A 26009-nucleotide genomic window follows, 5' to 3' on the forward strand; every position below is an offset into this window, starting at 1 on the left:
CTGTTTGAACACACGTAATTTTGACACATTCGTGTGTTTAAAGTTTTTTGATGCCTTCAGTTCAGAAGAGATTTCATTTGGTTGGGAAGTTTTCTTTTAGTTACTTTTGAACAGCATAGCACAGGTGAAGTCAGTGATCTGATAAAACCTTTAAGAATTGATGGCACTGTGAACCCAGGGGCTATATTTTACATGTACTGACTAACACAGTTTATGGAAATAGAGGTGTTCAGTTGAAACACAATATACAGAAAAGGATTAATATGCATTAAGAAAAAGTGAATTAATAGAATCTAGGAATTGGATGCTGAAATTTAAATAACTCTCAAGTTGCAGCTCCTTTACTGTTTGTATCAGGAGATCAGCTAACTTAGGAGCTAGTAGGTCTTTTTATCTGGTGTTAGTGCAAGGGAAGTACCAGTCAGGAGCATTTAGCACTGGCCATTCATCTGCATTTTTCTTGTTACACTGTGTTTAGAAAACTTCACTTTGTGGAAAATGTCTAATAGCTTCTCTTTGCTTAAATGTGTGTTGAATCCTTTTGAGTCCATGCTCCTGTTTTTGGATTGGGCTACAGCAGAAACAGGTTTTTAAAAGATCAGTATGCTATTCCTAGGTAAGTCTAAATTCTAACTGCTCTTCCCTTCCTTCCAAAGGCTCAAGCCCGATGCCACAGGATTGGTCAGAACAAAGCAGTGAAGGTCTACAGACTGATCACACGGAATTCCTATGAGAGAGAGATGTTTGACAGAGCAAGTCTGAAACTGGGACTGGATAAGGCTGTCTTGCAGAGTATGAGTGGAAGAGAAAACAGTGTTGGTGGTGTATGTAGATTTATTTCCTGAAATAACCTTCCTTTTGCTTTTGTAATCATGTGGGAATTACTTTAAATTACAGAAGCTGCCACTTTTCCCTTTTTCTGTCATTTGCATCTCCATTCTGTTTTCTGATGTGAACTAGCTGATAGCTGATAGAATTTTAAATCTAGTCAGTTACTCTGATAAATCTTTCATTATTTCTTGCCTCATAAAGTTCAAGGTAGATAATGTCAAAGTATTGAAGCAAGGAGAAAAGTTTGTTTCCTTGTATTTTCTCATACTAAGATAATGTGTTGCTTTAATATAAGTATGAACAGGTAATTTTTTTTTTAAATGCACATCATGGTGTTCAGAATAGCCAAAAAAAAAAAGGCATACTTTTAAAAATGTGTACTGTAAGCACCTAATTTATTACTTCAGCTATCAGCTAGACTTTTCTCATAGCTTTTAACACTCCAGATTTAGGCTTACAGATCATAAGGCACAGTTAGGTTGTGGAAAGATGGGAGAGAGGAAGAGAAAAGACTTCAGGGATTTTTTTTCTTGACTGTCTAAACCTGATTTTATTTGCTCAGATCCAACAACTCTCCAAAAAGGAAATAGAAGATTTGCTTCGAAGAGGTGCCTATGGTGCCATAATGGATGAGGAGGATGAAGGCTCCAAGTTCTGTGAGGAAGACATTGACCAGATCCTGCAGCGTCGGACCAAAACCATCACGATCGAGTCGGAGGGAAGAGGCTCCACGTTTGCCAAGGTGCAGAGCAGCAGGGTGTTCTGTGACAGTGAAGAGCTGTAAATGTGACTGCATGTTGTAGAGCTTAGGCCTTACTTGTTGTCTTAGCTAGCATGAGTTCTAACGTCATTATAGTGCAAGGATTTCATATCACCAGAGCTGCATACCTCCTCGGTGTTTCTCACAGGCAGCTCCTGTAAGCACTGGCTGTTCTGGTCCTTGCAGCAGCCATCTGACTCCACAGCCCACCAATCCACTCTTTATACCACTTGTTCTTATTGGCTACAGGTGTGGCCTGTTGAGATCAAGCCTGCTTCTAATCTTTAGTAATTGGTCCAGCTGCAACTCATTGGGGCTAAGATTACCTTTATGCCACCTTCATTCACCCATACTGTATCCCCCTACACTTACTTTTAAGTTCTGTTTACTTGTGTTTCATGGGGCTGTGTGTGAGGTGCGTGTTTTGGGTTCTTGCATCTGTACACTTCTGTTAACATGCACATAAAAAGTCAGATTGCCACAGACAGAATCTGTAAAGGCCAGGTGCAAGGAGTGTGCTTGAGCAAAGATGAGTAATGGATCTGTGCTGCTTTGGGAAAGGCTGGGGGTTGTGTGAGATATGATCAGCTGCATTAGCCAAGAATATTGAAATGAATTTGCTTATAGTATGGTTGTATTTAGATACATTAAGGGCAGGGGAAAATATATATGGCAGTAATTAATAAGGTTAAAAATGCATTCTAAAAATGCATAAACAAAGGATATATTTTGAACGTTGAGCTTTTTTGGTAAGAATTGGAGAAGCGGAATAAGAGGTGTCCTAAAATAGCAGTGAGTGGAGATACATATATGTACATGGGAAGGGGGCTGAGAGTGTAATCAAGCAGTAAAAGTGAGCTTGGGGTGTGGGCACTTCATGAATGCAATTGTGAAAATTCCAAAAGAATTAAAAAGGCAAAGAAAAAAAGAAGACTTAAAATATTGTAAATGTATATTTATATTCTTAAACGGCAATATTTAAAAATATTATTTATTTATATGTTTATTTGGGTTTTCTTATATCTTGCTGATTATGCCTTAAATAAGAAGTAGATTTCTAAAGATGATCATCACTGTCTTTTTATCAGAAGAGTTAGAAATTTTTATATGTATTTACTCTTTTCCCAAATGCAGTGTATCAGGGTTTTTTAAATGCCTTCTGAAATTAAGCCTATTCCATGCACTCAGGCTTTGATTGCTGGCAGCTTAAACACCCCTTTGAAATTTCCCTCCAGCGAGTACTTCTGCATGAGATGAAATCCCCAAATGCTGATAAGCCTCTTCAAAAGATTCTTTTTTCTTCCATTCAAGTAATTTAGATTCAGACTTAGAAGTAGAAGAATCTTGCTGCTTAATGTTCTTCTCTCCTGATGGTGCATAAAAGTTCATTAGATTTTTCAGATATAATATGGATCTGATTTTTAAAAATTAAGGGGGAGGAGAGCTTTTGAGTTGCTTTGCAGTGTAAGTAACTTCTAAAGTCTTAACAGCTGCTTGGGAGATTTTTGATGAAATAAGGTCAGGCAATCTTTACAGCAGTGAGGCAAACTACAAACTTTTGATGTATGATGTTGGTAAGCTTTAGTTTTATGTATTACAGGCTAGTTTCGTTGCATCTGGAAACAGGACTGATATTTCACTAGATGATCCCAACTTCTGGCAGAAATGGGCCAAAAAAGCAGAAATTGATATTGATGCTATCAGTGGTAGAGTAAGTACTTTTTTAATGTGTGTTTTTTTTCAAGCATGTGCTACTGTTGAATTCTGAAATTGCAGGTATGGGATTTCTGGTGCTTTTCGATTAATGTTTCAACAAATCAAACTTTTTCTGCTGGCTTATTTGTGCATGAGCAGTCAGCCTGCTGACAGATGGAGTATTTCCAGTTTCCGTCCTGTCCAGTAAAAAGTTTGGATATTTCTGCTTTTTGTTAAAGACCTGAACATGATTGAAAGTGTGGAATTACTCTGATTGCCCCATTTTTCTGTTTGTAAATCTTGGACTAGAATCTGCAAAATAAGTGACTAAAACCTGTATAAATTTTATAATACTGAAATCTGTGTCCTATACTGGAAGACATTCCCCATGCATTTGATTCAAAAAGGCTTCAGTGCCCCCTTTGAAAGACTGCAGAGTAGTCTGTGTGAGTATTCAGCTCAGATGACATACTCTGTGTTGTTTGTAACAAATGTACTGACAATAGCATATGAAACTCATTTTTTGTTGCCTTAAATACCACAGAATGTTTTACTTGCTCCATGGGTGTTCAGTGTCCTCATGAAATAGCTGTGAATGGCAAGAGATAGGAATTGTTTCTGAACTGGAGCTGTGTATTTGAGAAAAACTCACCGACCGTTTCTCTCACAAGGTTTGTGTGCAATTTTGCAGAACAGCCTTGTCATTGATACCCCAAGAATCAGGAAGCAAACACGGCCCTTCAGTGCTACAAAGGATGAGCTGGCAGAGCTGTCTGAGGTGGAGAGTGAGGGTGACGAAAAGCCAAAGCTGCGCCGGCCGTGTGACCGCTCCAATGGCTATGGAAGGACAGAGTGCTTCCGTGTGGAGAAGAACTTGCTGGTCTATGGGTATTGTGCACATCCTTCTGCATTCTCTCAAGGGTTTTAAAAATACTTCCTTTTCCATGTAGTAAATTGGTTTTGTGGAATAACATAACTCTGTATTAGAAATGACCTGGAGTGTGTGCAGGAAATGTTTTTAGAACAGAAATTTATCTTGCACCCTGTAATAAATCTTCCTGACAATTTGCAATTAAAGAAACATTAAGAAAGAAGGGTGAAAATCTTTCTTCAAATGAGATTACAGCATTTAACATGGGCACTACAGGAGTCTCTCTAATAATCATTACAGTAAGTGCTGCAGGCAGGCTCAAGGCTCCTTAAAAAATGTCTGAAATAATGCCTTCGTAGGTAACTTGATTTTCATAATTGTAGAACATCTTGCACTTCTGTGAGGCACAGATAGGAACTGAAAATCTAACCAGTTATTTTAAGCATACTGAAATCAGATAACTTGATTTGGAAATCAAATCTTAGGTGTTCTGTCACCCATCTTAAAAGAAAAATAACAGCATTCTTGTCACAATGAGTTCCCATCAGTTTTGTGTCTTTGAAGTTAAAAACAATCATCCGTATTTTTTGTCAAGAGGCACTTCTTGTTTAAAACTCTGTTTTAATCAGGTGGAGTAATGTTGCAAATGTTACTTTATTATTTCTTCTCAGTAACTTAAGCTGAAAGAAAAAATTTAAAAGCTAAGTATTTCAGAGAAAAATTCTCTTTTGTACGAGGAGTCTGTAGCTACCCCAGTGTTTCACTTCCAGGTGCTGATTTGTGTTTCACTTTGGACTAGGTGGGGCCGATGGAGAGAAATTCTGTCCCATGGCCGCTTCAAGAGGCAGCTGAATGAGCAGGATGTGGAGATCATTTGCCGAGCCCTGTTAGCCTATTGCCTTGTTCACTACCGAGGGGATGAGAAAATAAAGAGTTTTATATGGGATCTCATCACCCCAACAGAGGATGGGCAGACACGAGAGTTACAGAACCACCTCGGTAAGGACTTCATGTGTTCCTGCATTTAAACAGCTTCCTATGTGTGTGCCTGTGGTACTAGGATAAAAACAGCAAAAAGCCCTCTCTGAACACATCCTACTTGAAATAAATAGGATTTATTTCGAGCATACAAGTTAGCTGATGGGCAAAGAAATGTCAGTGCTGCTTTGTCTTGGATTTGATGGCTTACCCAAATGGTGTTTGGTGTGAGCTTTCAATCCAGTTCAGAAGAACCTGTTCTATTTCATGGTAGGTGACAGACAGCCCACTCCTCTTCGACCCCTCTCCAGCTGGTCCTTACTGGTGATGTGTACTCCAGAGATGCTCTGAGACACAAAAAGACTCACATACAGAGACTGATCTTAGTGGTGTTCCTGCACTGCAGATTCAATACCTATGTAGGATATGGGAACTATCAATATTGTGGGCATCTATGTCTATACCTGTAATATTTTACATTATATAGGCTTATCAGCCCCTGTGCCTAGAGGAAGAAAAGGAAAAAAAGTGAAGACCCAGGCTAGCACTTTTGATATACACAAAGCAGAATGGCTTCGAAAATACAATCCAGAGCATCTGTTGCAAGATGAAGGCTACAAAAAGCACATAAAACACCATTGCAACAAGTAAGCAGTAGCTGAATTGTGAATGTCTTTCAATGCTTGTTTTTTCTTCTAGTTTCTCATTGTCTGAGACTTTAAAATAGTTGTGGCAGTAGGAAGAAAGAAGTTTTAATGGTGTTAGTTTGATTAGAATAAATAGGTGAACAGATGATTTCACATGTAAAATAATTCTGTTACAATTTCTGAAGAAACTGTTTTTCTCTAGGGAGGGATCTCTTGCTAACATGTTTGGGATGCCTTGCAGCAGCCAAGGGACTAAAGAGTGGGAGTGCTAATCAAAGAGACTGAAAGCACTGAAGTTGTTGCCCCTCAATCTCACATGCTGTTTCCCTGGCATGTTTTCTAGGCTTCAGAGAATCTGAGCTACCAGTTTGCGAAAGCTTAGTCATTCATGGCAGTGAATGTACTTGGTTTAGATAAATGATTTTTCTGTAGCAAAACTTGTCATATTCTGCTTGGACAATTCATACAGCTGTAGTCAAGAATTGAGGTAAAGCATGGAGAAGTCATTGGGGTTCTGCACCAAATTGTGAGGGAGAAGGAAAGGAATGGTTAAGGAGAAGATGTTCATTGTCAGCCCACTTGATCCTCTCTTAAGGACATGTTCTAAGCAGGAAAAGGGAAATAGCACTTTGTTCTTATCAGTATCTTATGAAGCAAGTGAGAGTGTTCTGCTGACCCTGGTCTTCAGGATTTGAAAGAAATAAGTATGTTTTAGGAAAATGACTTGAAATGTCTGTGGTATAACAAAAAACAAAACAAAACCATCAACAATTATTTAAAGCTTTTTTAGTCCTAATATTTGTATTTTTCTTTTTTCTTTATTTAGAGTCTTACTTCGAGTAAGAATGCTATATTACTTAAAGCAAGAAGTCATTGGTAATGAATTCCAAAAGGTCTTTGATGGAACTGATGCCAGGTGAATTATAGAGAAAGTATTTTTACTTGTTTATTTCAAATGTCAGATGAATATTCAAGAATCTGCCTAGACCTAAATAAGAAATGTTAAAACTAAATGTGTTTATCCTTAGGCTGTGTGGAACATGTTTTTGTTTTCTCTTTGTTTACTAAACACTTCATCAACTTGACATGAGGAAGTCCTGATTCCTCTTCATGAGTCTAGCTATATAAAGTAAAATAATATGAGTCAAATAGACTGAAAAAGTGAGTGAAAGATAGAATTATGTACTTGACATGATAATTGGCAGGTTTTCCCCTGCTTTTGATTATGTGCTGTGTATTCCATTAATGCCTTCAGGTTTTCTTTCCTTTTTTTTTTTTTTTTTTTTGTTTTTGTAAAGGCAACTATTGCTGTTTGGAAATTCTTGAACTCACTGCTACAGGAGCTTGTGGCAGATAGAAAGTTGTAATTTGATTCAGAAATACTAGTGAGGAACAATCCCTCTTATGCTATTAAACACTAACCACGATAATCCTTGGTTTGCAATGTTGTGCAAGCACAGGCTGCTTGGGAGTTGGTGAAGTTCACTTAGAGAGGAAGAATGTTATATACTGGTTTTGCTTTTGTATTCTTAGCTATTACTGGTCTCAAATACTAAATACCAAGCTGTCTGGGTGTTTTGTATTGCTGGTTTTACTGTATTTATGTGCTTGAAGAGAGAAGTTTCAAGTCCCACATGAAGTAGAAATGTACTAAAAATTTAAAAATTTATTTCTTCTTCTGAATTCTGTTGATGATGGTATGCTTTTGGTGATTGTCTTTAGTGAAATTGATGTTTGGGTTCCTGAGCCAGACCACTCTGAAGTTCCTGCTGAGTGGTGGGATGCAGATGCAGATAAATCTCTTCTAATTGGAGTTTTTAAACATGGTGAGTAATGAGGGTGGCTGTGTATGTACTTCCCCACACCCCAAAATAAAAACACCCTACACTCAATTTTTTGGTGTACTCTGGAAGTTGAATTTTTGCCACTTTTTTTCCATTATAGGTTATGAAAAATACAACACTATCAGAGCAGACCCAGCTCTTTGCTTCTTGGAAAGGGTTGGAAAACCAGATGAAAAAGCAGTTGCTGCTGAACAGAGAGCAAATGATTATATGGATGGGTATGGAAGTGGAAGGGAATGTTTTGGGGCCTTAAAGCAAACATCTGAATTTACATGCTGTACCTTATTCTCTTCCTGTCTGGTTTTACATGAGTTTGGTGTCACTATTGTAAGGGATACTACTTTGATTTTACTCCCATAGGATGGAAAAGAGGGTTGGTATAACAACTACTGAACTTTGGGATTTCACAGTAAGGGGAAAAATGCAGCAACTCGTTATTGACAAGGATTCCATCTTGTGTTGATATGTTAAAAATATTACTTAGACACTGAAGTGCAAAAGCATTCAGGGGTGGAGTGCTACAAACCTGTTCAACTTGATTTCAGGTCAGCTTTTGATGTCTTAGTCTTGTGTAGCTGACCAGTGACCCCAGTAGATCAACGTGAGAATTACTGGTAACTGCTGGAAGAGAGAACTGCTTTTATTCATTGCATCATCACTGAGGTGTTTAGTTCTAGTCACAAAGAATATCTTTGGATGGTACAGTGACTTGGGGGGAGCAGGATTCAAGGCAAAGCTGCCATGAAATACTTTCTTCATTTCAAACAGAAAATTAAATGCAGTATCTTACTAAATTTAAATCAGTTTTGCTTAATTGAAAAGACTGTAAGAACTTTTCATTTAGTAGTGTAAAAGATTACTAAAATGGCTTCTTTTGTGTTGAAATTTTAACAGGGATGTAGAAGATCCAGAGTATAAACCAGCACCAGCACTGTTTAAAGATGACATAGAGGTATAGTAGGCACCAATTAATAGCTCCTTTTAACACTCATTCTCTTAGACACTTCAACATACATTCACTTGTAATGTAATACTTCCACCTTTTTCTTGAGCAATTGTTTTTTTTCCTGTATTTCTCTAAACTGATAAAGCTTACTCCATGAGTTTCTGAAGGTGTCTGGGTGGGTGGGAATGGTAGGGAATTGTTGCATAGTTCTTTTGTATGCCCTGTTAGCCTTTTATCCAAACTATTTGTTACTTTTGTTCTTTGTAATATTCAGAAATAGTTGTAAGATATATGTTTAACCTAAATCTCTGGAGAGGGCTGTGTTTTAAATTGTGCTTCACTTTTGTTTTTTTACAGGATGATGTTTCATCCCCAGGTGATCTCGTAATAGCAGATGGAGGTAAATCCAAAAAACTACAAATCTGAGCCAGTTGCTGTTGTCTTTTGAGTTGTTTAATTCTTGTGATTCTTAGGTAAAATATAATTACCTAATGTAGAACCATAGACACCAGCAATAATCAACTTCTTTATTTTTCCCATGACTTGGTTTTCATATAGATGGACAAATGATGGAAGGGGACAAAATCTATTGGCCCACTCAGTCTGCCTTAACAACGCGGCTGCGCCGTCTGATCACCGCTTATCAACGCACGAGTAAGAACAGGCAGGCCCAGCAGATCCAGCCAGCATTCCCAGTACAAACCAATATGATGCAGCTGCCATATGAAGAAGCTGCACTAAATCCAAAGATGGCTGCTAAGATTGAAAGACAGCAAAGGTATGTGCAGCATGCAAATGTACTTTTTCAGTCTGCCCTTACGTAAAAAAAATGGTGAAGACATAATGTGTGAAACAGTGAAGAAATTGACAGAATCTCTTATGTTTTTCTTGCTGGTCAAGATGGACAAGAAGAGAAGAAGCTGACTTTTACAGAGTCGTGTCCACATTTGGAGTGGTGTTTGACCCTGAAAGGGGACGGTTTGACTGGACCAAGTTTCGAGCGATGGCTCGGCTGCACAAGAAAACTGATGAGAGCTTGGAGAAGTACCTGTATGCATTTATGTCAATGTGCAGGAGGGTCTGTCGCCTCCCCTCAAAAGAAGGTGGGTGTATATGTTTGTACTTTTTAAATTTGTGTTGTCAGTGCCTACCTTGAACAGGTTTTTCTTTCATATGTTGGAAGATAAAAATGGGGGAGGAAGAATTAAGGAAACCTGTTGAGGGTAAAATTGAAAGCTTATAATGGGGAGACACATCTTAACTCATTAGTCATCTACTTAAAGTACTGATAGGTTGGTTTTGGCAGATTCTCATTTGTTTTGTTCTAATCCAGAACTCGTGGACCCAAACCTTTTCATCCAGCCCATCACAGAGGAACGCGCTTCCCGGACTTTGTACCGCATCGAGCTCCTGCGGAAAGTGCGGGAACAGGCCCTCAGGCACCCCCAGCTGTTTGAGAGGCTAAAGCTGTGCCAGCCAAACCCTGACCTGCCTGTCTGGTGGGAGTGTGGGACTCACGACAGGGATCTGCTTATTGGAGCTGCTAAGCACGGAGTCAGCCGGACAGATTATCATATTCTTCGTGATCCTGAACTCTCATTTATGTCTGCCCAGAGGAACTATAATCAGAACAAAGTGGCTCTCTCAAGGACTTCTACTCCACTCTTGCACCAGTACCAGATGGCATTATCTGCTTCTCCTCTTACGCCTCAGTCAAGACTGTCAGATGCTAAAGTGAATGCTTTTGAGGACACAAAAGCTAAAAATGAAAATCTGAAAGAGGACCCTCAATCTTCTGAAGAGGAATCTATGTCTACAGAGGAGACACAGACAATACTGAAATCTGAACCTTTGAGTCCCAAAAATGGCACCCCAATACAAATGACAGACCACAGACCTAGCGTGAAGGCTGAGACAGACAGGCGCATGGTGGCAGCAAGGACAGAGCCTCTAACTCCAAACCCAGCTTCCAAAAAACAGAGAGTCAGCAAAAGGGGGTCTGACTCTAGCTCTGACTCAGACTCTGACTCAGATAGATCATCCTGTTCTTCCAGGTCATCATCTTCATCCTCTTCGTCTTCCTCATCTTGTTCCCACTCTCGATCTGGCTCTAGCTCTTCATCATCCTCATCTTGTTCTTCAGCATCTTCATCGTCCTCCTCGTCGTCCTCATCATCATCGTCATCATCATCATCATCGTCTGAAGAGAGTGATAGTGATGAAGAGGAGGCACAAAAACGTGGTATGTGTGTAGTCTTACTTCTGCAGTATAATTCTTTACTGAACTAGTTTATTCTTAATGCAAAAATGTCTTTAAAAGGCTATTAAATTCCACAGAAGTAAACTTTATTAAACATAATGTAATGTAAATAAGCAGATTTGCTTGATTCTTCCAAGTGAGTTGGAAGAATTTCAGGAATACTGCTTTTTGTTTGCTCCATGTCATTGTCTTGGTGAGGTACTTAGGATGTGTTGTGATCCCTAAGCAAGGTTGCTGTGCATGTTTTTCGTGTGTGAGACAGTGGAATCGACAGCATTTTCTGGAAATACGCTCTGTGTTTTTATACTGTGTGTATTCCCCATTATGGGTTCTTTTTCTTTCTAAACAGATCCTTTAGATATCCCTGTTTGTTTTTTCCACTCTTGCTCATCTGTCTATGTAGCTTCCTCGTGTATTCTTTCATAAAACTTGCAACTTCCTTCTGTCCAAACTTGAGTCATGTCAGCTGATTTCTGATGTGAACTTTGCAGTGCCTGAGCAATGTTTTTACACTGAAAATTTTGAAACACTTAAAAACTTTTCAAAAATTCACTTGAAAAAAAATCTGCTTAGCCAAGACTGAGGTGGCTGCAGCACATAAGACCATGTAACAAAGACACAGTGAAAGCTTCAAACTAGAAGCAAAAACCTCTGATAAAGTGATTTAGAGTTTTTAATAACCCAACTATTCATTATTTAATACACTTCTTACTTTGCTGCTGTGAAGTGGTCTCTATTTTCCCCACTGAAACTCAGAATATGGAAAGATTTCTCTGTGCGATACAAATGGTAATAGAGAAGGGAAGAAAATGAAGGCAGGCAGTGGGATTAAGAACCTGTGCTTTTCCAATACCTAAGGGGAAAAGGCATTGTCTTAATCAGATGGATCTCCTTGTCCATGGGGATGACAGATGGGAACCATGGGGTTAATTTACTGGGGAAATGATGACTGAGCAAGTAAAATTCCACTTAGAGAAAATTACTAATATGCTGCTGCCTGTAGCAGGGAAAGGACATTTTTAGAGGAAACAGTTGGTATGCAAATAGTAAAACAATGACAGCAAAGGAATGCTTATATAACATAAATATTCAGATAGAGATTGTGCTTATCATAAGTGTGCTATAAGTCCAAATATTTGGCTTGTTTTGTATCAGCTCAGTCTGTTTAGGCAAATAATCCTGCCTTCCTCAGACTGCAGAATCTCATAAATCAGTTGGCCTTTTTGTTTTGGAGGGTTTTTTTGGTGATGTTGCTGTTAGTTTGAAGAGATGGGTATAGGCTGGAAGGTGCACTTAACTTTATCTGTATTTTAATTTCAAACCTGGGTTTTATTTCATTGGTTATTCAATGGCAGTGACCCTTTTCCATACTTTCCACATTTGAAGAATCTCTGAAGGGAATGCTGGATTCCATCAGATGACTCAGTACAGAGCTATTGTTAGGAACAAATCTAATTTCTGAAGAGCTGCCCCTCTTACTCCTTGTGCTACTGTAGTAGTTAGATTTTCAGGCAACACTTTATTTTGTTGTTTCAGACTGTTTCCCCATGTCATAGTGCAACTTCTGTTGTTGTCTGAATGGAGGCAGAAATGAAATACTAATGATGAAATTCAAGAAAGTCAGAGGACACATTGGAAAGATAATAGGGAAAAATGCTCAGTGATCAAAAATTGAACAACTGAATTATGCAAGCACACATGTTCAAGGCATGGAGCATCCAGTATTCCATGCAGTAAACAAAATGGTTCTTCTAAAGTACTCTCCCAGTGGATTTGCCATGTGCTGATGATAGACACCTCTGCTTTCAATTTCATTCTATGCTTTACTGAATGTTGTCTTACCAAATAAATATGTTAAGTGAAGACTGTCTGTTAGATTGCTCTGAAGCCTGTCTGTTTCCAAATAGCTAAATGTTCAACATCTTAAGCTTCGAAATACTAACAGGAATATGTGTGGAATTTACATCTCTAGAAAAGGATCAGCCTGAAAAATCTAAGAGATTAATTCTTCAGTTTAACTTTGTGTTTGAACTTTCTCTGAACATTGTTGTGTCTGATTTGTTCACCTGAACCTCTTACAGTGAGTGTTTAATTCCCTTACAGCATAATGATTTTGGTGATTTTATTTAGCAGAAGGAACCCCACATATAAAAGCCTATGATGAAGAGAGTGTGGCTTCTCTGAGCACCACACAAGATGAGACACAAGACAGTTTCCAGATGAACAATGGAACACCAAATTCTGGTTATCTCCTACAAGGTGGATACATGTTGGCTGCATCCTACTGGCCAAAGGCAAGTTCATAAAGCAACCTTGAAAACCAAAATAGCAGTTGAAGGTGGACTCTAACATGAATATTCTGTTAAGTATGTTAGAACCAAGAAGCAGGGAAAATAGCTGTAGGATTTGAGCTTCAGGCCCTTTGAGGTGTTACGTTGACTCCTGAAACATGCATTTAAATCTAGGTACTGCTTTTCTTAATTTTTGAAGGGGAGTATAACTGTAATGTCACAGGTCCTTGGCAGATTGGGAACAATGACATTCAAAGAGTAAAAAGTTTACTTAGATCAAATATAGCAGAGAGCCTTGAACTCAGAAATAAGTGTTTGCTTACAGAACTTGTACTTTTAGCAAATTTATTTGACAAATAACTGTGAAATTATCAGAAAATCCAGTAGTTTTTGTAGTCTTCTTGTACTTAGCTGAGTTTATTGGGACTTGAGAACTATGTATTATGGAGATGTGTGATTATCTGTGTTTGGTGCCCAAAGGATGGGAATGAGGAATTACATGGTTTTGGAAGCTAAAAGGAGACATAAATAATAATCTGTAGGTTTAGTTTTATAAATACTATTTGCTGTGTGTTATGGTGCTGCTCACAGGTTCAGATCCTGCTAACAGTGAGTCAAAGCCACACATACAAATACTGCTTTGGTATTTACTGTATCTTTCCTTTAATAATCAGGGAGATAGTGTATTTCAGTCTTTTGCCAGACCCTGCACAGATGAGAGAAATTGCATTGTTGTTTGGAGGTACATAGTGAAATTAAATACAGAAATGCTTTCACAGATTACAGCGAATCAGTACAAATCCAGGGACTTCAAAATCTTCAAGTCCAAGTCCAGTGATAAAAATGTTGTCATTTCTCTTCTCTGTAGAATTAAGAGCTAATACACAAATGTAACAGTGTTGGTAAGCATTGGCCTCACAGAATGACTTTCTCATATTTTAGGATCGAGTTATGATTAACCGACTGGACAGCATTTGTCAGACAGTGCTGAAGGGTAAATGGCCTTCAGCCCGAAGGAGCTACGACAGCACCACGGTGGCATCGTTCTACACCACCAAGCTCCTGGACAGCTCAGGGGCAGCTGCAGAGTACAGTGAGCCCAGTGCACCCACACCCCCTCTGGCAGCTGTAAAAGAAGAATATGACCAATCACCCCAGCTGTCAAAGGTGAAGAAGCATGTACGAGAAAAGGAGTTTACAGTGAAAATCAATGACGTATGTTTATTTTTATTGCCCTAGGACCTGGTTGCGATTGCGGTGTGCGGCATGCTTTACCTGCAAGTGGCTGCCTGCTCTCACTCTCACTTCTTCACACACTTGTTTGTGGGTATTTGGGTCTGCTGCTTCTGGGCACTGAGTGTTTGGGGTTTGGGTTTGGATTTTTGGGGAGGGGGTTTTTCAGTGTTCTTTTTTTCTTTTTTTTTTCTTTTATTTGCTTAAGCCCCTGAAAGGAATCTCTTTTTCTTTTTTCTGATTTGAATTTTTGCCATGCTGATGCTTCCTCAGACAGCTTGTTTTATGCTGTTTCTAACAAATCTGGTTAGTATAAAAAGGTGTTTCTGCTGTTCTGCTTTTTTTTTAACATTTCAACAAGCGCTTTATTATTTCGTGGTCTTTATGGGGATTACAAGAAAATTTCCTGGTTCCTGGTCCAACATTTTGTTTATCTGTAGTTTGAGACCTGTTTGTAGCACGTAAAAATATGTGAGTATTTGCTCTTGTAGTTGGGTTGAGGACTGGGTTCAGGAGGTAAACACCTTACCAGTGTCTGGATTTTTCAATTCAGATGAAATTTCTGTTCGTATTCGGGTTTTACATGGTAGAACAAGATTGCAGAAGGTCTAACACAGTGTTTTCATTCTTTCTCAATTCTGCTGGAGTAACTGTATGTGAAAATCCTGATTATGAAGTAGTTCTTTCTGCTTCAGCAGAAACTCTTCTAATCCTGGCATTTATTTAACAGGAAGGTGGTTTGAAATTGACTTTTCAGAAGCAGGGACTGTCTCAGAAAAGGCCGTTTGAAAGCGAGGAGGGTGCATTGGGTCAGCAGCAATATCTGGCTCGGCTCCGCGAACTCCAGAATGCTTCAGAAACCAGCCTTGTCAACTTCCCAAAATCACTTCCCAAATCAGGTACAAAAAATGTCAGAAAGGAGAAGAATACAATGTAGTATTAAATCTGCTGGGTTCTTCTGTTGATGTCCATGAGTTGGCAGTGGAGAGAGATGTTTTCAGTGTTGTTCTAAACTGCAGTCTGGAGAAATTCTCTCCAGTGTAGAGACATTCTCCAGTTTGGAGCCCCTGATACTTTATCACAGTGTCAATTACTGTAGTGTTAATTTAGTAGAATGATGCCATTATACACTGTCAACCCCCTCCAAAGAAGGTTTTAATAATTATAAAGTGCATCACTGTACACTGACAGTAATCAGTTTAACTCAGAACTTAATGTTGCTACTTTGTAAATAAAGACGAAGAGTTTCAGATTTATGCCTCTGCCAATTCGGACTCTTGGTAATCTTCCTTGTGTCTCATATAAAGAGGCTATGGAGGATAATTAGAATCAATTTTTGATTTATAGCCAAAAATTTATAGCTTGTTTCATAACAAGATAACAGTAGGTATACTCTGAAAAATACAAATGCTCCTGAAGTAAGGAGTTAACATTTGGATTAAAATATTAAAAATTAATAGAAATGGGTGCTTAACTTAGACCAGCGTCTGCTTAAATTTTGCAACAAACCATTAAGGTCTTGCTAAACATTTATTTAGGGATGTCTGCCTCTCTGTGTATATGACATCAGCAGTTTTCGATGGTTACCATCCCTGTACAGATCAATTTGGAGGGGGTGCAGGGGCAGTAATGAAATTTTCATAGTAAAGTGGCTTTCAGAACCTAATATTCATGATGCTTTAAGCAGTCATAAAACAGGGCAATTTATCTTAACTGTTGCATGTAGAAATTACACGCAGTCACAATAATTCAAATAATTTTAATTCCTTTTTGTATTCAGACAAATAGGAATTCGTTTCTCTTTAGAAAACAAGCATCTGACACAAGTTTGATTGCATCATTTATTAGGTACTTCCAGTCACTTAACAGCCAGTGCCAATGGAGTCATCGTTGACAGTCAGCCTGTAGTGAAAAAGAGACGAGGAAGAAGGAAGAATGTGGAGGGGGTTGATGTCCTCTTTATGAATAGAAATAAACAGCCTAACCATGTAAGTAAACTTCATTCTGTATCCAAAAATAAGATCAAAATTATTATTATTATTATTAATGCCTTAACTGAGCATAAACAGCTGTCCCTGCTCCACAAAAGCTTGTAGTCAAAACTTTGAGGTTTGGGATATTTTTTGCTGATACTTTATGATTACACAGATGAAAACTGGTGGAGTGTCATTAGATATATACAATATTAATAACTGTATTTAAAATGTAGCTTTAATTCTGATGAGCTTTAACAATGTATTATTAAAAATTTGTGGCTTGACATAGCAACCTTTGGATGTACCTGCTTATAACATCTGTTATGGGGCCTCATTGGGCAGTGACTTGAAGGGATTTCTTTGGCATATGAGCAAGTCCTTGAGTGTGATCTGCAAAACTGTGCCTTTCATTGACTCATACATGAAATAATTGTGATGGCTTGTTTTCAGTGAAGTGAAGCAGATGTTTTTAATTTCTCTAGGTTAATCCAGGTATTAACTCCTGCCAGGTTGCTGCAGGAATAAACCCAGCACTCAGTTACACACAGTCCCAAGGCATGCTCGATGCTGAGAGCCCAGTTCCTGTTATTAACCTAAAAGATGGAACAAGGCTTGCAGGTGATGATGCCCCTAAAAGAAAAGATTTAGAAAGGTGGCTTAAAGAACATCCTGGATATGTTGAAGATTCAGGAGCTTGTATTCCTGTGAGTATTACTTTCACCTCTCCCTAGCTAAATAGTATAATATTTCACATATTATGTATTTTGGTTTATATTCTTTGTTAGAGGGAATTATTTCTTTGTTCTCCTGTTCACACAGGAAAAGGAAAATGTCCATTTCTTTTTCCAGTGTGAGGACTCCAAGCCTTCCTTTCATCTCACATATGTAATTGTCAAGAAAAGCAATACCAAATCAAGACATTTTATCTTTGTATTATTTCACTTACTATTTAAAAAATTATTTAGGACAAGAAAACTCATATTACCGTGGTACCGATAATAGGAGCTGAAAATATGTAACAGCATGTTTAGTGAGGTGCAAAAGGAATAAATAACTTACTGTGGAATGCATCTTATAACTACAGTACAGTGCTGGGGTAGTGGTGTTTGTGTGGGTATGATCTTCTCATACTGTTACTTCTGAATTTGACTTTTTTTAATGTAAGAAAATCATATGTGTGATATCTGGAATAACAACCTTCCTTCTCAATGAAGATGACACAAAACAGCAGCAATCTTCCAGACAGTTAAAGCACTGTTTAAAACTGAAAATTAGTAAAGCAATGGGCAGAGGCATCAGAGAGATGATGTGTTGCTGTTTACTGGGCTGCTTATTAAATGATTGTGATTAGTGGATAGGTACTGGTATTAAAATATTTCTGAAGTTGAAGTTGGCTTCAAATTAATGCCTGACTCAACAGAATGCACAGAGATCTTACTGTTTTTAAAGCAGTTATATCAGAAGGATAATTGGCTTTTTAATTCCTTTATAACAGAGGATGCAGCTGCACGATGGGAGGCCCAAACAAAAAAGACACCGTTGTCGAAACCCCAATAAACTGGATGTTAACAGTTTAACTGGTGAAGAACGTGTTCAGCTCATAAATAGAAGAAATGCAAGAAAGGTATTCATGATACTGTTCCCATATGAACATATGATTCTCATACTCCCCAAATGAAAGATGGAGATACTCCAGATGAAGAACTTGATATATTACACTTGCTAAAATTTTCCCGGTATACAAATGAAAGTTTTTTATTTTAAAGTTTAGGCACAGAACAAAAACGTCAATTACAATCTTCTAGTGATTTTTTTTTTTTCTACTGTGAAAATATGTAAGATACAGATAGAAACTTAGCCCATGGTTTATAGAACTGAACACTCAGTATGGTGCAGTGTTTGTGCCATTGACTCGGACAGAGGCAGGGCACTAAAATACATATTAAAGATATGTGATCCAAGTGGCAACTTTGTCAGAAGTTTGAGATTTTTTTGTGATTTTCTCATTACTGTTTTTGACACAATTAAAATTGTTTTGGTAGTATATCTGGCATAGAAACTTGTCCTTTGGAATTGAGGCAATCCTCTGTACTGAATGATTTTGCTTTTTGCTGTTTTCAGTAACGTCTGCGATTTGCCCTTTATGGATCCACCAGTAGTATTGGCTGTCAGTCACATTTCTAGGTGAAATGGTAGGGGAGCAGGAGAACAAAAGGAGAAGGGGAATTCTTGTATGAAAAGGCAGCAGTGGAAGATGTGAGAGCAGGAGTTGAATTGAATTTTTGTGCAGGTGGTCAAAGTTTGGGAACAGTACAGTGTATTTGAACAGGCTCTGGGGAAGGCTAAAGGCAATATTCAAGAAAAGCCTGCAGAACATTAGTGGTGTCTGTTGGACAGATCTGGCCAGATGTTTTTGATGGTGTCTTTGAATGTCTGTGTAGCACCAGAGCGGCAACCCAGGGGGAATCTTTGAGCTGTTGTGTCCATGTAAGGAGCGTTTTCCCTTTCCCTTGTGGCACTGCCTGCTTCTCTTTTTGTTAAAACAGCGACAAGGGAAGCAGGATGGGGTTTTTTTGTATGCTGCTATATTAAGTTCAGGAGCCTTGTCCATCTGTACAGGAGAGTGAGGCAGAATTTCAGTCTTTAATCTCTTCAGTGTATTGAAACAGCAGCTCTGAAGGGGAACCAGAATGGTTGTGAGTCTCTTGAAACTGAGATCTGTGGCTGCTCTTCAAGAGCTGTGCCCTCAGGGATCTTGTCAAAGTTGAAGATCAAGGAGTGAGAGATATGATCTCTGTTTACTGTGAAAACCTGTGTTTTCATGGTGGCTTTGTTCCTCTCAAATTTCCACTCCATAGTTGGTACTTGGATACTTAATTAATACCAGTTTTTCTGTGTACAAGTTGTTTCCAATTTCTGTGTATCACCAAACCTGTTTTTTCTCATTTACTTTTTTAGTTCTGTCATATTTTTGAGTAGCAGGCAGTGAGGGACCAAAAGAAGCCTAGAAAATATGAGTTTAATTTGCAGTTTATAGAGAAAGTTAAGCAGAAACTGGAAATTTTTATTTTTTTCTTTCTGGATCTGAATAATACCTCTCATTAATTTAAAAGCTTACTTTCCTGCTTATATGCTTTTATTAAGATGTGCTGTTTAGTAACTTTAATTTGGCCTTTTTTGCTTGAAAAAAACCCTCAGGAACTTAATTCATGATGGCAGAGCCTCCTAAATATTTTTAGAAGTTGACTGAGATGAGAGAACAGGATTTATATACTGAATAAAGGAAAAGCTTAACAGGGTTGTACTTACAACTTTCTTGGTACTACTTGGACCACTGTTCTCTGTTCATGTGGCTGCTCTTCCATTCATTGCTTGTCTGAATAAATATTAAATATTAAACATCAGTGGGAATGTCTAATATTGAAGTCTTGAATTGAGTTCAGTAGATGAGTTTGAGTTTAGTAGATTTAGAACAAATCACATACACATCTATCACCAGGAGTCAGCCAAAAGCTGCATCATGCTCCATGGTAATTTGAGTGAGGCTTTATTTGTACTGTGTTATTCAAAAGGTAAAAATGAAACTGTGTCAGGTATTAATGTTGCCTTTCTTCTTATCAGTTGTCACATATTCACTGACTTCTATCTTCTGCTTCTCAGGTTGGGGGTGCATTTGCTCCCCCTCTGAAGGATTTGTGCAGATTCTTGAAAGAAAATCCAGAGTATGGAGTGGCTCCTGAGTGGGGAGAAGTGGTAAAACAGTCTGTAAGTATTTGCAGAATAAAATAACCATGACATGAAATGTATCTGAAAGGAAACAAGGCAAACAGAAAAAAAATGCATGGCAAGAGGTGTGATTTTCATATCTGGTATTACATTAACATCAAACATGAGTCAGTGTCAGCTTTCTGCCAGCTTATTTCAGTAAATGCTTTGCTGGCACAACTGGAATAGGAGAAAGGAGTGGAACAGTGAGTGGCAACCCCAAATTAGAGATTTTGTTGAAGATGCTGTAATACTGTGACTTCTCATGTCTTAAATATAGCCCAGTGGCTTTTAGGAAAGATGTTAGCCAAGAAATCATTTAAGAAAGAGAATACTTTCTCTAAAGTTCCAGTTGGGAAGAAAAAAAATTTTAAATAATTTTAAATACTTATTTTACTTTTAGCATGCACCTCTGAGAAATCAGGATAGTGAGGATACTATCAGTCTTGCCTTGAAGATAAGGACGTATTTTGAACTTCAAGAAGTTGTATTGTATAGTGTATACCTCTGAATACAGGTACAAATACTAGCAGAATTACTTTGAGAAAGTAGTAGTTATCTACAGTAGAGAAGAACAGAACTTGAGTTCTGAATTTCTCTGATTGCATTAAGCTAATATAAATCAGAGTTATTTGCTAGGGAAAAAGGCAGTTGTACTATGGTGTTGAGTAATATCTGATCTTATGGTAGCCTTTTTAAAAAGGAAATTTCAAGACAATGCATTTTGAAGGTAATATTGGTATTCATTGCAATTCTTTGTTGTTAGGTGGGAGGTCTTAAAGTGGTGAAGCAATACTATACAAATCCCAAATACAAGTACTGAAATTTAATTTAAATTCAAGTTGAGTGGCTATTGCTTTTTCTTCAGTTTATGGATGAGATGAAATATGAGGACATTAAAGAGACACTAGCAAAAATAAAAAGGGCTCAGATTGTTGGTCTGTGTGCAATCACACATATTTAACTTTAAATTGAAAACTAATTAAACTGTCAAATGATTGCTGTGTGATAATATTTCAAAGCAATGCTGGTTTAGATCTTAGATTGAGCTTGCTCCTATAATGAGCTATATTTGGCTTGATGTGCCAGGAAGCCACGAAGGGTGGGTTAGCAGAGGGTGTGAGAAGAGCCGTGTGTAGCCCTCGCAGTGGAGATGGGCCTTTAGACATTTGGGATGTGGTAGCACAAAGTCAGCCCAAATTCCAGGGAGCTGTCTGCAGATGAGGCCTTTGGCACTGCTCTGTACACTCGAGTTCTCTGTTTGCTTTTCCTTTGCCATCCTCAAGCTCCCAGAACTCACTGAAGTGCGGCTGTGTCTCTCGCAGGGCTTCCTCCCTGAGGGAATGTTTGAGCGCATCCTGACGGGCCCGGTGGTGCGGGAGGAGGTGAGCCGCAGGGGGAGGCGTCCCAAGAGCGAGATCGCCAAGGCCACAGCAGCCGCGGCCGCCGCCTCGGCCCACAGCGTGTCCGTGAACCCCCTGCTGCCCAACGGGCTGCTGCCGGGGGTGGACCTGCCCGGCCTGCAGGCCTTGCAGCAGAACCTGCAGAACCTGCAGTCGCTGCAGGTGACGGCGGGACTGATGGGAATGCCGGCCGGCCTCGCTGCCGCAGGAGAGGCCAAGAATGTGGCTGCCATGTTCCCCATGCTGCTGTCAGGGATGGCCGGGCTACCAAACCTGCTGGGCATGGGAGGACTCCTGACCAAGTCCACAGAATCCGTTTCGGAGGAGAAAAAGGGAAACGATGCAAAGGAGACGGATGCAAAGAAGGAAAGGACAGAAGACCAAAACACGGATACTGGTGGTGAAAACTCTGTTTCAAGTTCTCCTTCGACATCCTCTGCCGCCGCAGCTGCCAATCCTCTCTCTCTTAACCCTTTACTTTTGTCCAACATACTTTACCCAGGGATGCTTCTCACTCCAGGCCTTAATCTTCATATCCCAGCTTTGTCTCAGTCTAATATTTTTGATGTACAGAACAGTGAAAGCAATGACATGGGCTCAGCTAAGCCCACAGAAGAAAAGGAGGAAAATTCTAGGGTTAGAGATCAGGAAGACAAAGGGGGAACAGAGCCAAGCTCTCACAATGAAAACAGCACAGATGAGGGTTCAGAGAAAGCAGATGCTTCATCTGGATCCGACAGTACATCGTCTTCATCTGAGGATTCGGATTCGAGCGATGAAGACTGACCCCAGACTCTGCACTTAAATTATAAACTGATTTTGAATTTATTCTTTAATTATTTCATTGTAAATAACCCAGTGTTGAGTGCATCAATGATTTACTGACCGAACATTTCAGTATTTGTTTAGAAGTGCAAACTGCTTTCAGAGACGTTTTGCATGTAATATTTCTTGAAGTTCATAAGTTTCTGAACTTGTATGTACTATCAAATACACAATGGTGTAAAATTACAACAAAAGGCATTATAATTTTGTTGGGGGGTTAATTTTATGAAAATAATGCTCAAGTAAGAGCTGTATATTTAATATATTTGCAGTGAACACAGAATACTTTATGCATATTATTGATTTAATTTGAATATAGTTTTACAGCCTCCTTGACACTTATAATTTACAGATCAAAACTCAGCAATAATTTGGGCAGCTAATGAATGTCATGAAAGCTGTAGAATCTACATCACCATCCATTGCTTTAATTACATGAAAATGCTCTAGTGTTGTGATGCACTGCTGTTTCCAATTCAGGTACAAGTGTGTTTAAAAGAATATAAAATTTTCCCAATTAGCCAATTAAACTGGCTACCTGTTACCTCAGCTGAGTTAGTTTAGGAAGTTTACATTGGTTTCTATTACTTGTTTTCAGGTTTTGTTTTGTTTTTTAAAGACATCCTGTATAGCATGTTAAAATCTGAGTTACTTGAGATAAGACTGTTGGGGTTTTCTTTCCCCCTTATTGCAGCTCTTTGACAGCAGTAAGGGGGAAAGAAAGCAAAAACTGTCTCTTCTCATGCTACTTGGCGCCATGTAGGTCTATTTAGTTTACACCTTGCAAAGTTTTGGGCTCCCTCTGCAGAATTAAAAGTCCCAAAATGAGGAGTAGTTTCCCCAAGACTCAGAAGAGGCAAACTGTCATAAAGTGCCACTGAAAAGACCTTTCAACACTGCATAATTCATGTAAAAATTGTTTGTTTGCTTTGTTTGTGTAGATTTCTATTTGTGTTTTATGTCATAAAACCTCCTGGAGTTCCCAGTTAATAATGGTAAATAAAGTACAGATAGTTTTGAACTCCTTTTGAGTTTAAACTTCTCTGCACATTTAAATCTGACTAAATATTATCCAAAATCATTATTGGGATATCACTTCATATATTATGCTGAGTTACCCTCTAAAGAAAAAAGCACTTTGACTAGTAAGGAAAACAAATTATTCCTAGAAACCACAGTAACAGGGCATAAGGCATCTTGTTTCAAGTCCAAATCCTTAGAACCCTTTACTATATAAAATCTGTCCAAGATTTGATGTGTGATATGATTCCTCCTTCTTCTTAAGCTGCTATTACTCTGACACAGTCGAGGCCCAGATTCACATTTACAGAACTTCTGAACTGACTGAGACTTCAGGTGACCTTGGTTACATCATTTGCGGTCCAAGAATAGGCAAGTGTTAATAAAAAATAGATACAGGTACTAGTGAAAGTCATGGAAAAAGCTTTACAAAGGGATAAATTTAAAAATAAAAAACAAAACTGTATATTTTGATATAGTTCTGTTGCTTGCTTGTACAGTAAAACAACTGTGTTGTTTTTTATCAAGAACTTTACCAATGAAATATAAGTTTCTATGTGCAAAATAACTAGCCCCATGATTAGAAGCAGTATTAGATGTAATTACACAAATACACAAGTACCATTTGGATTGTGCTGGTTACGTATTTTCCCAGATAGTATTCTCATTTTTGGCCCTTCATGCAGTGTCTTAGCAATAGTGAAAATCAAAAACTGCCAAGAGAAGGGGGTAGCCAATTCTTTGTCATTAAAAGAAAAAGTATTTCATATTTAATATTTTGCCCTTTGTGTAATATAGCACTTTTATTTAACTAGGATGCATCTATGAAATAGCCAAAGTTTTACAAGCAGTTATTAACTTCGTTTGCTGATGGAGTATGTCAACAATACCATCACTTCCCACCCTTCCCCCACAAAACAAGTCCTAAATCTTGTGGCTAAAACCTAATTTATATCAGATTTATGAAATAAAGTATTTTCCTATTATGGTCAAGTAAGTTTGGTTACTGTTCTAGTGATTCTTTCTATGTAATAAGGCAATTACAGTTTCAAGTAATGAAGGCTGGTGTAGACTTGAACATAATTATATTTGGGTTATTTTTCATCAGTTTGGTCCAGAGGGGGAAAAAAAAATGTCCCACTATCAGCTAAACTATATGCAAATACGGTTGTATAAAGTTAAGGGTTATAAGGAAACCTCAGTAGAATTACACTAATACTGAAGTTAAAATTAAAAGGATATCCAAGGTGATGATAAAGTGTGTGTTGGTAGTTACTAAAAAAACCTTAGCTGTTATTGCCTTGTATTTCTATCCCTTGTTTCAGGCTTCATGATCCAAGTCTTAGTCCAGGTTTTTTTTGGACATTTGCAATATTTGCCAGTTGTGTTCTGTGTAGTCTGAATTTGCTTTCTGTAGTTGAACAAGCGTCTTAAAAAGTCATTTGTAATTTATTGAATTACTTTCTATGATGTTCTATAGAGCAAATGGAAGTTTAATTATTTTTTATTAAACATATTCTTTGACTACCTGTGATGTCGGCCTCAATATGTGAAAGTAATGCTGTGTAAGGATTAAACATGGATCTTCCAGCAGCAAAACTCAAGTTTCAGTGCTAAGTTTTAAAACTGAAATTATTCTTAAGACCTTAAAAAACCCTGCAAAGAAGCCAAGGACACAACACACCTACTGCCCAAGACCATGGTTTACTCCTGTATAATTTTACTGGGAATCAGTTGTCTCTAATTCTCTTATCTTACAATCAAACCACCCTTCAGTACTTATGGTTAGAAAAGAATGTATGGTCTAGGTTCTGGGCCAAAAGTTGCCTTAAATTTAAATAAGCATGTTGGCAGTGAAGTAAGTGCCTTTTCAGTCTTTGAAAAAAACCCCAACTTTGCATTACTTTCCACATCTTTATTAAAGCTTTTAATTGTGTACACAGCACTCAACTATTGCATGTATTTCACACAGGGCACAGACATTGCTCCTGAACCCAAGTTGTCTCCTGCTTGGCATGTGCCGCCTGGCATTGCATTTGAATGATTCAGTGGTATCCTTATTTATTTCAGTCTGAATTTTGTCTTCATATCCTGATCATCCTTTTTGAGCTTCTGCAGATGTGTACACAGATGATAGAAGTTCACATATACATGAGCTCTGTTCTCAGCTTTTCCACAGAAGTCCTGCAAAATCCCCAAAAGTATTTTTTAAAATTAGTTTTAGAATCCAGTCTTCTTGGTCTATAAATTAAAATATAAGGATCTATTTTTTCAATGGAAATATTCCCAAGAAAGGTGATCTAGGCCCTATATTGGTGGTTAGTTTCTGGCACTCCTTTGAAATTTTTCCAAGCAGGATGTGGACTATGATGATTAGATAAGACTCTTAACAAGGTGTCCAGGGAAAAGTCTTGTCCTATTTGTTTTATTTTGTGTCTGAGAAAATTATTTGTGCCATGTTATTTAGTAATACATTTTTCATGGATTGCTCAGTGTGACCATGCTGATCACCCATTAAAATGAAGGTTTGATGAAGGTCTAGTTCAAGCTGCAGCAGGATGAAATGTGCCTGGTGTTCAGGGGTAATACAAAGGGATCTACAGGGTAGTGTTACATTAACTTATTTGTGATGTGCAAGTTACTAACAGCTAGTTTTATAGGCAA

General features: G+C 38.2%; 2 protein-coding genes across 8 annotated transcripts in view; one reads left to right on the forward strand and one right to left on the reverse strand.

Annotated features, from left to right (window-relative positions):
- CHD9 (chromodomain helicase DNA binding protein 9) overlaps positions 1-24872 on the forward strand; it is an 86687-nt gene extending 61815 nt beyond the window's left edge. For 4 of the 7 annotated variants that reach the window (XM_059857098.1, XM_059857099.1, XM_059857103.1 and 1 more), the window contains 22 exons: positions 657-824; positions 1394-1573; positions 3192-3302; positions 3978-4174; positions 4957-5156; positions 5623-5782; positions 6609-6698; positions 7505-7608; positions 7727-7844; positions 8521-8578; positions 8930-8972; positions 9131-9350; positions 9473-9675; positions 9906-10814; positions 12963-13126; positions 14066-14338; positions 15087-15255; positions 16205-16344; positions 16815-17036; positions 17828-17956; positions 19993-20097; positions 21423-24872. In XM_059857098.1, the coding sequence (XP_059713081.1) occupies positions 657-824; positions 1394-1573; positions 3192-3302; positions 3978-4174; positions 4957-5156; positions 5623-5782; positions 6609-6698; positions 7505-7608; positions 7727-7844; positions 8521-8578; positions 8930-8972; positions 9131-9350; positions 9473-9675; positions 9906-10814; positions 12963-13126; positions 14066-14338; positions 15087-15255; positions 16205-16344; positions 16815-17036; positions 17828-17956; positions 19993-20097; positions 21423-22286 (4827 nt within the window). In that variant the 3' untranslated portion in view covers positions 22287-24872. Of the gene's footprint in view, positions 1-656; positions 825-1393; positions 1574-3191; positions 3303-3977; positions 4175-4956; positions 5157-5622; positions 5783-6608; positions 6699-7504; positions 7609-7726; positions 7845-8520; positions 8579-8929; positions 8973-9130; positions 9351-9472; positions 9676-9905; positions 10815-12962; positions 13127-14065; positions 14447-15086; positions 15256-16204; positions 16345-16814; positions 17037-17827; positions 17957-19992; positions 20098-21422 lie in introns of those variants that run through there. The other 3 variants (XM_059857102.1, XM_059857100.1, XR_009487958.1) reach the window with 3 other exon arrangements.
- The window catches only part of AKTIP (AKT interacting protein), a 67733-nt gene that overhangs the window by 3414 nt on the left and 38310 nt on the right, over positions 1-26009 (reverse strand). The window lies entirely within an intron of this gene.

This window comes from Haemorhous mexicanus, chromosome 12, assembly GCF_027477595.1.
Source record: "Haemorhous mexicanus isolate bHaeMex1 chromosome 12, bHaeMex1.pri, whole genome shotgun sequence".
In the NCBI taxonomy this organism is placed as follows: domain Eukaryota; kingdom Metazoa; phylum Chordata; class Aves; order Passeriformes; family Fringillidae; genus Haemorhous; species Haemorhous mexicanus.